The sequence below is a fragment of the Cervus canadensis genome, chromosome 2, assembly GCF_019320065.1.
Source record: "Cervus canadensis isolate Bull #8, Minnesota chromosome 2, ASM1932006v1, whole genome shotgun sequence".
In the NCBI taxonomy this organism is placed as follows: Eukaryota; Metazoa; Chordata; class Mammalia; order Artiodactyla; family Cervidae; genus Cervus; species Cervus canadensis.
This window is the reverse complement of record NC_057387.1, coordinates 65,307,704-65,322,191: the sequence shown is the minus strand read 5'-3', so window position 1 is coordinate 65,322,191 and position 14,488 is coordinate 65,307,704. Positions and strand designations below refer to the sequence as shown.

General features: G+C 35.7%; 1 protein-coding gene across 1 annotated transcript in view; it reads left to right on the top strand.

Moving 5' to 3' along the window:
* Positions 1-14,488, top strand: part of MSH4 (mutS homolog 4) — a 90,466-nt gene that overhangs the window by 57,075 nt on the left and 18,903 nt on the right. Inside the window, exons 15-17 of the mRNA XM_043460944.1 lie at positions 1,698-1,898; positions 6,785-6,903; positions 8,421-8,549. Of these exons, the coding sequence (XP_043316879.1) occupies positions 1,698-1,898; positions 6,785-6,903; positions 8,421-8,549 (449 nt within the window). The remainder of the gene's footprint in view (positions 1-1,697; positions 1,899-6,784; positions 6,904-8,420; positions 8,550-14,488) is intronic.

Below are 14,488 nucleotides of genomic sequence, written 5' to 3'. Positions count from 1 at the left end.
GTAAGTTATTTTCTTTGGAATAAATAGGTTGCATACTGAAACTTGTATTCCCTTTTATACAACAATTATGAATGTTTTATATTTTTTTCCCTGATATATAGTCTCTTACCTATGATCCTAGACTAAGACTCAAAATATATAAAGTGAAATTACCCTTAAAATTTCTTTTAGAAGTCAAAAGATTATTTACTGAGAAATTAGAAAAAAAATACTGCAAGAAACTTTAGAGTCTTTCCTAAAATAAGAAAGACTATAGAGCTGTCTCTTTGGTGAAAATAATGATGATCCAAATTCATAAATTTCAAGTCTGAAGAAGCAGTGTGATGCTAATACTAACAGACATGACAGAAATAAAGTCTTGAAAGTAAGCAGATGTGAGCATCCCAAGATCAATTATATCACTTATTTTTGTGTCCCAAGTCTATACACAGGTCTTGAATATAAATGTTAAGCAATTTTTTAATGTTAAATGAAGACTTCAAGTTAGCCCCTATCCCTTGAAATTTCTTATCCAAACTATCAGTATGCAAATTTACATAATTTGTATATGACAATTCGGTTGAGTAATTGTGGGCTTAATAACATTAAATTTCTAGTTAAAATTAATAGTATTTCCAAAACATTCTGTTAATTAATTTTTATGATGGAAAAGGTATTTTAAAAGATTTTTTCATTTTTGATATTTCTTTATTTCTTATGGAAGTATTAAACTTTTCAGTTGGTATTGTATAGGCCAAAACTTAATAGTTTTCTCAACTATTAAGATATTTGAGGGATGGGATGGGGAGGGAGGCGGGAGGGGGGATCGGGATGGGGAACACATGTAAATCCATGCTGATTCATGTCAATGTATGGCAAAAACCACTACAATATTGTGAAGTAATTAGCCTCCAACTAATAAAAATAAATGAAAAAAAAAAGATATTTGATGATGTGCCATGTTGAGGACTACCCTAAAACTCCAAACTTATAAGTAGTGAATTTTTGGTATTAAAATGATATAATAAAACTTTTTTATTTACTAATCAACCTCACTTTTATAATGAATACTTTCAAATTTATCCATGGGTTTCCTCGAGAGACATGTAGCATTTTAATTTTTACTTGTCTCTCACCTTCTTTCTCCTCTCTTCATCTTAGAAAGCATCTATAGAAACCTGATCATTATTTCTTTCTACAAATTAACAAAATCTTTTGTGTCTGTTTTTTTCTATCATCTGAGAATACTTTTTAGACAAAATTTCTATAAGTTTGGACATAAAATTGTGTTTTTATTTGGTTTTGCTCTATTTTCAGACCTCATTAGAAAAGCTAAGTATGCCAAATTTGAAATAATGCTTAAAGCAAGGATTAAGTAAATGTGCAATTTTAGAGTCTTTGAAATTAATTGTTATTTTTAAATGGCTGGTTGAACCCTTTTAATTTATGCAAATCTGAAAATGTTATGAACTATTTTGGAGCCCTGCACAATGACAGGACCAAAATCTTATATTTTTTCTGGAAAAGAATATAAGTTCTGATGTGATTAGACTATGCCAGTTATCATTTAGAGGGACTGAAGATAAAATAATAACTTAATGATATTGTTCCAGATTGACCCTAATAAAGTCACTAAAGTATAAACAGTATGTACAGACCACAAAATCTTTAAGTATAAATATATTAATCTTCCAAAACCATTTTATTTTTCTCTTTAGTTCGGCCAGAGTTTACTGATACTTTAGCAATCAAGCAGGGATGGCATCCCATTCTTGAAAGAATATCTGTGGAAAAACCTGTTGCTAACAATACCTATATTACAGAAGGGAGTAATTTTTTTATCATAACTGGACCAAATATGAGTGGGAAATCCACATATTTGAAACAGATTGCTCTTTGTCAGATTATGGCCCAAATTGGTAAGTTACATGTTTACTTTATGGTTTCAGTTCTCCTCCCCATTTAAAATATGTCATGCCCAGTATTTTAGATCATATATATATACCATAACTTTTACAATTTGGTATTTATTAAGCGCCACCCAGTTTGGGTTACAGTGTACTGAAATCTTGTGGGATATAATAGAAATAGAAACTTCTTTATTATAGTTATTAATGTTGTATCAACTATTACTAAATTGAATTTATAATTATCCTGGATTCAAAAACTTTGTTGAGAGAGAAAGTGGTACAAGTAGCAGAAACTACTGCCTCTAATAACTCATGTAAGATTTTTCCCAAAATTGTAACATTGGGCACAGGAACATTTCCCTTACTTAATTTAAGGTTTACCAATAACTTAGTTTTAACAACTGCTGTGTTACACTTACGTGTGCATACAGTTCAGTTTGGTTGCTCAGTTGTGTCCAACTCTTTGTGACCGTGTAAATGACTGTCACTGTCCCAACATTGTTATGGATTTCTTGGCATCGAGACACAACTCACCCCTTATCTCTGAATATTGGGTTCCTTGAGACTGATGTGAATCAGAGATCAGATGATTTTTCAGTCTGGGATGATTTTGGTTCACCTCTCCCTCTGGAATTGGCAATGTCTGGAGACATTTTTGGTTGTCACAACTGAAGGGAGTATAAAAGCCAGTTCAGTTCAGTTCAGTTCAGTTGCTCAGTTGTGTCCAACTCTTTGTGACCCCATGGACTGCAGCACTCCAGGCTTCCCTGTCCATGACCAACTCCCGGAGCTTGCTCAAACTCATGTCCATCGAGTCAGTGATTCCATCTAACCATCTCATCCTCTGTTGTCTTCTTCTGCCTTCAATCTTTCCCAGCATCAGGGTCTTTTCTAATGAGTCAGTTCTTTGCATCAGGTGGCCAGAGTATTGGACCTTCAACTTTAGCATCAGTCCTTCCAATGAATACTCAGGACTGATTTCCTTTAGGATAGACTGGTTTGATCTCCTTGCAGTCCAGGGGACTCTCAAAAGTATTCTCCGATACCACAGTTCAAAAGCATCAATTCTTCAGTGCTCAGTTTTCTTTATGGTCCAACTATCACATCCATACATGACTCCTGGAGAAACCACAGGTTTGACTATACGGACATTTGTCAGCAAAGTAATGTCTCTGCTTCAGTATGTTTTCTAGGTTTGTCATAGATTTTCTTCCAAAGAGCAAGCTTGTCTTTTCATTCATTGCTGTATTCACCATCTGCAGTGATTTTAGAGCCCCCCAAAACAGTATCTCACTGTTTCCATTGTTTCCCCATCTATTTGCCGTGAAGTAATGGGACCAGATGCCATAATCGTAGTTTTCTGAATGTTGAGTTTTAAGCCAGCTTTTTCCCTTTCCTCTTTCACCTTCATTAAGAGGGTCTTTAGTTGCTCTTTGCCTTCTGCCATAAGGGTGGTGTCATCTGCATATCTGAGGTTGTTGATTTTTCTCCCAGCAGTCTTGATTCCAGCTTGTGCTTCATCCAGCCTGGTATTTCACATGACGTACTCTGCATATAAGTTAAATAAGCAGGGTGACAACATACGGCCTTGACATACTCCTTTCCTGATTTGGAACCAGTCCGTTGTTCCATGTCCGGTTTTAACTGTTTCTTCTTGACCTGCATACAGATTTCTTAGGAGGCAAGTAAGGTGGTCTGGTATTCCTACCTCTTTAAGAATTTTCCATTTTGTTGTGATTCATGCAGTCAAAGGCTTAGCATAGTTAGTGAAACAGAAATAGATGTTAATGGAATTCTCTTGCTTTTTCTATGATCCAGTGGTTGTTGACAGTTTGATCTCTGGTTACTCTGCCTTTTCTAAATCCAACTTTAACATCTTGAAGTTCTCGGTTCACTATTGTTGAAGCCTGGCTTGGAGAATTTTGAGCATTTCTTTACTAGTGTGTGAGATGACTGCAATTGTATGGTAATTTGAACATTCTTTGGCATTGCCTTTCTTAGGGACTGGAATGAAAACTGATCTTTTCCAGTCCTGTGGCCACTCCTGAGTTTTCCAAATTTGCTGGCATATTGGATGCTGCACTTTCATGGCATCATCTTTTAGGATTTGAAATAGCTCAACTGGAATTCCATCACCTCCACTAGGTTTGTCCGTAGTGATGCTTCCTAAGGTCCACTTGACTTGCTCTAGGTGAGTGAGTGATCACACCATTGTGGTTATCTGGGTCATTAAGATCTTTTTTGTATAATATCCAGGAATGCTGCTAAATATTCTACAATTCACAGGACAACCATCTTGCTTTACTCCCCTCCCCTGCCTCAGCCCACACACATGCTCAAGAAAGAATTATGCAGCCCTTGATGTGATTGAAAAAGCTTGGTTTTAATGTAATGGATTTTAAGGGAAATGCAGAATAGTAATATCAATCATATAGTGCAAATTTCCCTTACTACTGGGAAAGAAAATCAGAAGTGAGTGAATGAATGAATAAATAAAGGGTATATATTTTATTAAATTTAAAAGGCTATCTTAGATAACTTTCCTTTCCTTCTAAGAATACTGATTCATATCTGAGACAATAATCTTACTTCTGTTTGAATAGTTATGAGTTCTGTCCTTTAAAAAACAGGCTGTCTAATTTCTGTGTGGTTATAATTGTTAAAACATTCATTATACTGAATTAAAATTTGACTGTATACAACTTTTCCTCATTAGTCCTAATTCTTAACTTCTGTGCATTTCAGCATAATCTATTATATCCTGAGAACAGGCCCTCAGATATTTGAAGAAAATTACTATTACTCTGCTTCTTTTGCCACGGTCTTTGAATTCCTAAAAGTATATGTAGTATCTTATAAACTCTGATTATAAAGGAAACAGTAGGACTCGAAAAGCATGGAAGTTGAGAATATAGGCTTTGGAGCTAGATCTAGCTTTTGTAGTTACTGCCTATGTGATCTTAGGCAAATACTTAACCTCCTTAGTTTTTCTATCTGTAAATGAAAAATATAATAGTACCTAAGTCTAAGAAGTGTTGTAAAGATTAAACTATTCTTTGTTCTACAAAGCCTCTGGACTCCTTGTAGCTCCTTAGGAATATCATGCTATTTATGCGCGCGCGCGCACACACACACACACACACACACACACACACACACACACACACACACACACACACACACACACACACACACACACACGGCTTCCCTGGTGGCTCAGATGGTAAAGAATATGCCTTCAGTGCAGGAGATCCATCCAGTTTCGATCCCTGGGTCTGGAAGATGCGCTGGAGAAGGAAATGGTAACCCACTCCAGTATTTTTGCTTGGAGAATCCCATGGACAGGGGAGCCTGGTGGGCTACAGTCCATGGGGTCGCAAAGAGTCGGACGTGACTGAGCGACTAGCGCTCATACATACATACATACACACATACACAATGCTATGGTCTTAAGGGAAGGGCGTGAGAGAAAGTAGAGGTAAGAGCATGTTCTAAAGCACAGGAGCAATAAACAGCATGATATTTCCAAGTAGCTACAAGGAGTGCAGAGGCTTAGTGGTTCTTTTGCTTTACAGAATAAAGAGTGACTGTGAGAAGTGGCAGGCTTAACTGGAGAGATGGGCAGGAGTCAGGTTGTGAAGGGCCTTAGGCATTTAATGGAGGAGAGAGAACCTTATCCAGATATCTATAGAGAGCTATAGATGTTTTAGCAAGAGAATGGCATAATTGGATTTGAGTTTTAGATAGATCACTCTGGCTATTGTAAGGTTAGAGAAGAGCCAGATTAGAAGCAAAATACCAGCCAACAGGCTTCTGTGATATGATAAGATATGTTAAGAGCCTTTTTGGTGGAGGTAAGACAGAAGGGAAAATATGAACCATATGTACTATATATGCTATAGTCTATACTTGGTACTTTCACATTTATTTTTCTTATGTGATCATTTTGGCAGTCCTGTGAGAATGTTGTATTTATTTGCTCTCTGAGATGTCATCATAATTGCTATTGTTATTATTATTATCTGCATTGATATTAATGTTATCTGAACTTTTGCTTTCTCTTCCTGCTATTCTTTATTATGCAAAAGTAGATCCTATTTTTCACCCTTGTCTTTGTTTTAAATCCTGGAATAATCTGGCTTTGTTTCTTCACTCCCGTTATTTCATATTTTGTCTATACAGAGTTCTGTATATTTGACACTTTTTTCATTTAACTATTTGTATATTTTTTTCTTCTTATGGTTTTAGAATGCTTTTTGTATCCCATTTTGTATAGCGATAGATATAAATAATCAGATTGATTTGTTTTCAAGAGATGACTATTTTAGGTTAGTTAGCCTGATATTTCTCACATAGAAACCATCTTGTGAATAAAAATTCACCTTAATAAAAATTTTAATGTTTTGCATTCATTCTAATTGAGGATGGTTCTGTACTTTTCTAATAACAACTATTTCTTAATATACCTTTCTATAATGATTTTATCAACTTGAGCTTCATAAGTGTTTCCTTCAGATTTTCATATTTTGAATATTCTATATCATCTGACTATACTATTTAACAACTTTTATCAAATTTATAGCAAATCTTTCTTATGAACTCAAATATGTATTATCTTTTTTCCACTTCCAAATAACTTTGTACAATAGTTAGGGTAAGCATTTCCATTTTATATGTGAGGAAGATGAAGCTGAGAGAATTTAAGTGCTGTCCAAGGTTTTAAAATAAATGACAGAGCTGGGGCCATGCCTTCTAATTCCATATCTTGTGATCTTTCCACCACATTAATCCTTAGATAGGCTACTAAATAATCTGAGTTGGTGGAAAGTGCAATGTGTTTGTAGTGCTTATATTTTATAAAAGCATCTCAGTTCACTTTGACTTATATTTTATAGGATCATATGTTCCAGCAGAATATTCTTCCTTTAGAATTGCTGAACAGATTTTTACAAGAATAAGTACTGATGATGATATCGAAACAAATTCATCAACATTTATGAAGGAAATGAAAGAGGTACCTGATCTCAGCTTTCCTTATGTTAAAAACATATTGAATTATCCTATTAATGGTCAATTATAACATAAGAAAATATTTTATATTAAAGCTTGCAGATGTGTTTATACTTCTCTACAAGAGCCAGAGGGCAGTCAAAGACAGCTTCCTAATTTCTGTCTTATGTGGAAATGGAAGTAAATGTTTTATTGAAAAATACGGCTTTAAAGAAAAAGCTAGTGTTATTGAATGATAAAAACATGCTTTCATGTTTTTATATGGAATATATAAAAGACTTCAGAAAGCAATGACCTGTTCAAAAACATTTTGCATAGTTGGGCTTGATTTTAAAATAAAAGATCACTGTGTTAAAAGATTTTTTAAAAATCACCTTTTGTGCTCTTGTGGAATTTTCATTTCCTATGCCAAAGTATGTATCAGTACCTATTTTTGATCTGAGCACATGTCAAATAATCTTGAAGGGTTAAAGGAATTCAGTATAGCTCTTGGCCTATCTTTAGTAGGTATGGGTTATTGGATCATTGTACAGTTTACTAATTTTCTTTAGATAGACAGGGAATAAAATGATCATTTGCCCACCATATGTGATATTTATATAATTATTTAGTATGTGTTAAATAATGATGGGGTAATATAGCAATAGACTAGGTGCTTGAGGCATATTTTTAAATGGTCCTAGCTCTCAAGAAGCTTAGTCCCATGGAAAGATAAAATGGCCATGATTGTTAACAGTTGTGTCATAACATAAGTCTGTATCAGGCATGATTTAAATATATTTTACTCAGAAATCAATGGACTTAGATGCTTTTTTCTAAATATTCCTTTTCATTTTTACTGGCTATAGAGATGTTAACTGAGAGATAGTTTAGAGTGTTTATGACAGCAGTTAATTCGCCATAGCTCAGTTGGTGAAGAATCCACCTGCAATGTAGGAAACCCTGGTTGGATTCCTGGGTTTGGAAGATCCACTGGAGAAGGGATAGGCTACCCATTCCAGCACTCTTGGACTTCCCTTGTGGCTCAGCTGGTAGAGAATCTGCCTGCAATGTGAAAGACCTGGGTTCAATCCCTGGGTTGGGAAGATCCCCGGGATAAGAGAAAGGTTACTCACTCCAGTATTCTGGCCTGGAGAATTCCATGGACTGTATAGTCTATGGGGTCGCAGAGTCAGACATGACTGAGCAGTTTTCTCTTAAACAAGAAAATGACCATCTTTGTGCTTTATTTAAACATTTAACTCATTGCTTTATCTCACTGTATCTGATTCACCAATATTTTAGATAATGGTTATTTACTCTGTGCATATGTATATTTATGTACACATCAGCTATTCTATTGGAATTATTAGTAATGAGATTTTTAGAAAGAAAAGCAATGTGTTAGTTTCTGCTCAGCAGGTTTTCTCTGTCAAAATATATTTCAAATGACTAATAAAGGAACTGGATTTTTCTTCATTTTTTGCTATAATACTGACAGCTGTTTGGTTGCAATGAATAATTTTGGAATTATATTTTCAGATAGCATATATTCTACATAATGCTAATGACAAGTCACTCATATTAATTGATGAACTTGGCAGAGGTACTAATACAGAAGAAGGTATTGGCATTTGTTATGCTGTTTGTGAACATCTGCTGAGCTTAAAGGTATTCCTCTCTATTTATTTTAAATACACAAATTTTGAGTCCTTAAAAAAATTTTTTTTTATTGAAAGAGAAAATTTTAAAATTGTATAGTGCCTTACAATTTTCAAAAGTTTCACACAGATGATTTCACACAATCCTGTAATAACTGCTTTTGTTTTCCCTCTGCCTGTATTTTGCCTCTGCCTCCTTCCCTCTTCTCACTAGTAACCACTAGTTTGTTCTCTGTATCTGTAAGTCTGTACTTTTTATTTACTAATCTGTTGTGTATTTTAGATTTCACATATAAGTGATACCATACAGTATTTGTCTTTCTCTGTCTGATTTTATTTCACTTGGCATAGTGCCCTCTAAGTCCATCCACATTGTTGCAAATGGCAAAATTTCATTCTTTTTTCAGACACGGAAAAAAAATTTAAGGTTACCAAAAGGAAAAGTGGGGAAGAGTAAACTAGGAATTTGGAATTAACAGATTAACACTACAAATACAGAATAGATAAAAATAAGGACCTATTGTATAGCATAGGGAACTGTATTTAATGTCTTGTAATAACCTATAATGGAAAAGAATATGAAGAAAGAATGTATATGTTCTCTTGCTATACATCTGAAATATTATAAGTCATCTGTACTTCAATTTAAAATCTTTCTTTTTTTTAATGACTGTGTAGTATTTATTTATATATTTGTACATATAAGCACACACACACACACACACACATGTATATAACACATCTTCTTTATCCATTCATCTGTTGATGGACACAAGTTGTTTCCATACCTTGGCAGTTGTAAATAATGGTGTTGAGTCCTTTTTTAATGTATCCATTATAGATTTATCACAAGTGAATTTTCTAGGCACCTGTAGATAGCTCTTTAAACCATGTAGATAATAAAAACATACCATAGCATTTATATTTTTGTTACTTTTTTTCTGTTGGAAACAGAAACAGTTAATATAATAGTCATGATATAGAAAAGGAAAGAAAGAAATCAAGAATTAACAATAATATCAAAACTATTCACTTGACTTTAATGAAATTAAATAGCAAAACATGAAGACATTTCAGTTGACTCCATGTGTAATAACATTGACTGTAATGTCACAGTATGAAGTAAACTAGGTGTCTAAAGTCACTTTATGGAAAATCTTTACTTAAGATTTCATTCCTTTAGAAAAATGTTTTTTTCATAAATCAGTTGTATAAAACAGACTATGAATTTTGCTCTGTTATTAAGGTAATTTGTAAAACAGTGTTTTAGATGATCAATCAAAATATATATTGATATGAAAAAGCTTTAAAATATTTTTATATATTTAAAGTACCTAAAATATTCCTAAGATAAGTTTCTGTACCTTAAGTAAGAGCCCACAGTGATTTATTATATAGAATGAGAAAAATCTTATTTTTTGCCTCTGTTTTCTTTTTAAAAACATTTATTGTTATTTTTATTTTTAAAACTTTTGGACACCCAGTACGGTATGTGGAATCTTAGTTCCCTGGCCAGGGTTGGAACCCATGGCCCCTGCACTGGACTAGTGGTATGGTCCTAACCACTGGATCACCAGGGAATCCTCCCCTTTCAAGCTTTTTTTTTTCTTTTTAAAAAATTTTTCTTTTGGAACTTATGTGGTGGGTTAGTGGTTAAGAATCCACCTGCCAATGCAGGGGACAAAGGTTTAATACCTGGTCTGGGAAGATCCCACAGGCCGTGGAGCAGCTAAACCTGGGCACCACAACTACTGAGCCTGTCGTGCTCTGGAGTCCTGCTCTAAAAAGAGAAACCACCTCGATGAGAAGCCCATGCACTGCAACTAGAGAGTAGCTCCTGCTCACCCCAGTTAGAGAAAGCCCTCATGTAGCAAAAATAAATTTTAAAAAGTCCTTTTTCCTTCTTTTTTGGAAAAAATCTTATTTCATATGTGAATAAAGTTATGTGATAAGTTAAAACTAATGTTCATAGATAACATTAGCCTTTGTAATTCTGAATCTATTTCAGTTGATAGGAATTTTTCATATAAATAAGATGTATATATTACTTATTGAGATTAAAAGCTAATTAGTAATGATGATGCTTAATTTTATATGTCAGCTTGACAGGACTATGAAGTACCCAGACGTTTGGTCAAACACTTTTTTTTTCTGGGTGTATCTGTGAGGGTGTTGCTGGATGAGATTAGTATTTGAATTAATAGTAGAATAGTAAATCAGATTGCCCTTTCTAATGTAAGTAGGCCCTATCCAGTCACTTTTGAGTGGGTCCTAGTTGAAGGCCTGAATACAACAAAAAAATTAGAGTATGAGGAAACTCCTGCCTAACTGCTTCTGATCTGGAACATCAGTTCTTTCCTGCCTTTGGTTTTGAACTGAAACTTCAGCTCTTTCTGGGTCTTGAGTCTACTAACATTTAGACTAGAACTACACTATTGGCTCTCCTGGTTTTCAGGCCTTTAGACATGGAGCAGAATGACATCATTAGCTTTCCTGAATCTCTAGTTTGATGACTGCAGATTTGGGGACTTGTCAATCTTCATAATCACGTGAGCCCATTCCATATAGTAAATCTTTTTCTTTCTCTCTACAGACAACATACAGATACACAGACACATACACACACGCATGCACACACACACACACACACACACACACACACCCTGTTAATTCTGTTTCTCTGGAGAACCCTAATACAGATTGTTATCAAGAGTGGTTCTAGGGGAACAAATATATAAGAATGAATGTTTTGAGTCTGTTCTAGACTTTCTGGAATTGACATTCTAATCTTATTAGATTTTAACACTAATGACTCTATTTCCGGTAGAGAAAGCACTGGTAGCCCATAGTGTAATCTACCAATACAAATGTGCAAAATATCATCATGGATACTCTTAATCAATGCCTTACAAGAAACAAGGAGGATGACTTTGTGAAATGAGGACTATTATGATAGGAGAGACCAGATGGAAGGCACCAGTACTGTTCCTGGATAATAGAAAAAGCAAGGGAATTCCCAAAAAAAAAAAATCTGCTTCTGCTTCATTGACTATGTTACAGCCTTTGACTCTGTGGATCATAACAAACTGTGAAAAATTCTTAAGATATAGGAAGACCAGATCACCTTACCTGTCTCCTGAGAAACCTGTATGCAGTATAAGAAGCAAAAGTTAGAACCAGGCATGAAACAACAGACTGGTCCAAAATTGGGAAAGTAGTATGTCAAGGTTATATATTATCACCCTGATTATTTAACTTATATGCAGAGCACATCATGTGAAAGGCCGGGCTGGAGGAAGCACAAGCTGGAATCAAGATTGCTGGGAGAAATATCAACGACCTCAGATATGCAGATGATACTGCTCTAATGGCAGAAAGCAAAGAAGATCTAAGGATTGATGAGGGTAAAAGGGGAGAGTGAAAAAGCTGGCTTAAGACTCACCATTTAAAAAACTAAGATTATGGCATCTGGTTCCATCTGCTGCTGCTAAGTCACTTCAGTCATGTCCGACTCTGTGCGATCCCATCCCTGGGATTCTCCAGGCAAGAACACTGGAGTGGGTTGCCATTTCCTTCTCCAATGCATAAAAGTGAAAAGTGAAAGTGAAGTCGTTCTGTCATGTCTGACTCTTTGCGACCCCATGAACTGCAGCCTACCAGGCTCCTCCATCCATGGGATTTTCCAGGCAAGAGTACTGGAGTGGGGTGCCATTGCCTTCTCCGCTGGTTCCATCACTTCATGGCAAATAGATGGGGAAAAAGTGGAAACAGTGACAGACTTTATTTTCTTGGGCTCCAAAATCACTGAAGACAGTGACTGCAGCCACGAAATTAAAAGACACTTGCTCCTTGGAAGAAAAACTATGACAAACCTAGAGAGAGTCTTAAAAAGCAGAGACATCACTTTGCTGACAAAGGTTCGTATAGTCAAAGGTATGGTTTTTCCAGTAGTCATGTATGAATGTGAGAGTTGGACTATAAAGAAGGCTGAGTGCTGAAGAATTGATATATTCGAATTGTGGTTCTAGAAAAGACTCTTGAGAGTCCCTTGGACAGCTTGGAGATCAAGCTAGTCAATCCTAAAGAAAATCAATCCTGAATATTCATTGGAAGGACTTAGGCTGAAATTGAAGCTCCAATACTTTGGCCACATGATATGAAGAGCTAACTCAACTCAGGAAAAGACTCTGATGCTGGGAAAGATTGAGAACAAGAGGAGAGGTGGGTGGCAGAGGATGAGATGATTGTATGGCATTACTGACTCAATGGACGTGAGTTTGAGCAAACTCCAGGAGATAGTGAAGGACAGGGAAGCCTGGCATGTTGCAGTCCATGGGGTCACAAAGAGTCAGACACTACTCAGTGACTGAACATCAACAGTATTGTTCTTATATAGGAAAATAGTAATCCAAGGCAGGACTCTATTCCTAAAGAGATTGGAGAGATTAGTGCCACCATCAAGGACTTGAAAGTTGCAGGGGTGGTAATTTCCAGCTCATTCCCATTTAATGCACTGATTTGGCCTGTGCAGAGGACAGATGGACCTTGGATAATGACAATGAATAATTGTAACCTTAACCAGGTGGTGACTGTAATTGCAGCTATTTGTACCAGATGATGTTTCATTACTTGAGCATATTAGCATATCCTCTGGTACCTGGTTTGTGTGGCTAATTGATCTAGCCAATGACTTTTTCTCCATATCTGTCAATAAAGATCACCAGAATCAGCTTGCTTTCAGCTGGCAAGGTCAGAAATACCCCTTCACTGTCCAACTTCAGGGGTATATCAACTCTCCAACTCTGTCATAATTTAGTTTGTAAGAATCTTGATTATTTTCCTTCTGACAAGATATACTGGTCCATTACATTGGTAACATTATTCTGATTGGACCTAGTGAGCACGAAGTAGCAACTACTCTAGACTTGTTGGTAAGACATCTGCATGTCAGAGGAGGGAGATTAATCCTACAAAAATACAGGGGCCTAAAGACCTGTATTCCAAAAACTGTTAGATGTGATGAAAGAAATTGAAGATGACACAAACAGATGGAAAGATATACTGTGTTCTTGGATTAGATGAATAAATATTATTAAAATGAGCATACTCCCCAAAGCAATCTGCATATTCAGTGCAACCCCTATTAAATTACCAATGGCATTTTCATCAAACTAGAACAAAAATCTTTTAAGTTTATGTGGAAACCCAGAAGACCCCAAATAGCCAAAGCAGTCTTGAGAAAGGAGAACAAAGCTGAAGGAATCAGACTCCCTGAGTCCAGGCTATACTACAAAGCTACAGTAATTAAAACAGTATAGTACTGGCACAAAAACTGATTAATGAAACAGGATAGAAAGCCCCCAAAATAAACCCATGCACTTATTGTCAGTTAATCTATGACAAAGGAGGCAAGAATATATAATGGAAAAAAGACAGTTTCTTTAATAAGTGGTGCTGGGAAAACTGGACATCTACATCTAAAAGAATGATATTAGACCAGTCTCTAACATCATACACAAAAATAAACTCAAAGTGGATCGAAGACCTCATCCTAAGGCCGAATACTATAAAACTCCTAGTGGAAAATGTAGGCAGAATACTCTTTGACATAAATCATGGCAATATCTTTTGGGATCTGTCTCCTAGAGTAATGAATATAAAACCAAAAATAAACAAATGGGACCTAATTTAATTTAAGGGTTTTTGCACAGCAAAGTGTCAAAGTGTTGGTCGCTCAGTTGTGTCTGACTTTTTGCAACTCCATGGACTGTAGCCTGCAAGGCTCCTCTGTCCTTGGAATTTTCCAGGCAAGAATACTAGAGTGGGTTGCCATTCCCTTCTCCAGGGGATCTTCCTGACCCAAGGATCGAACCCATGTCACCTGCATTGCAGGCAGACTCTTTACTGTCTGAGCTACCAAGGAAGCCATAAACAAAACAAAAAAGACAA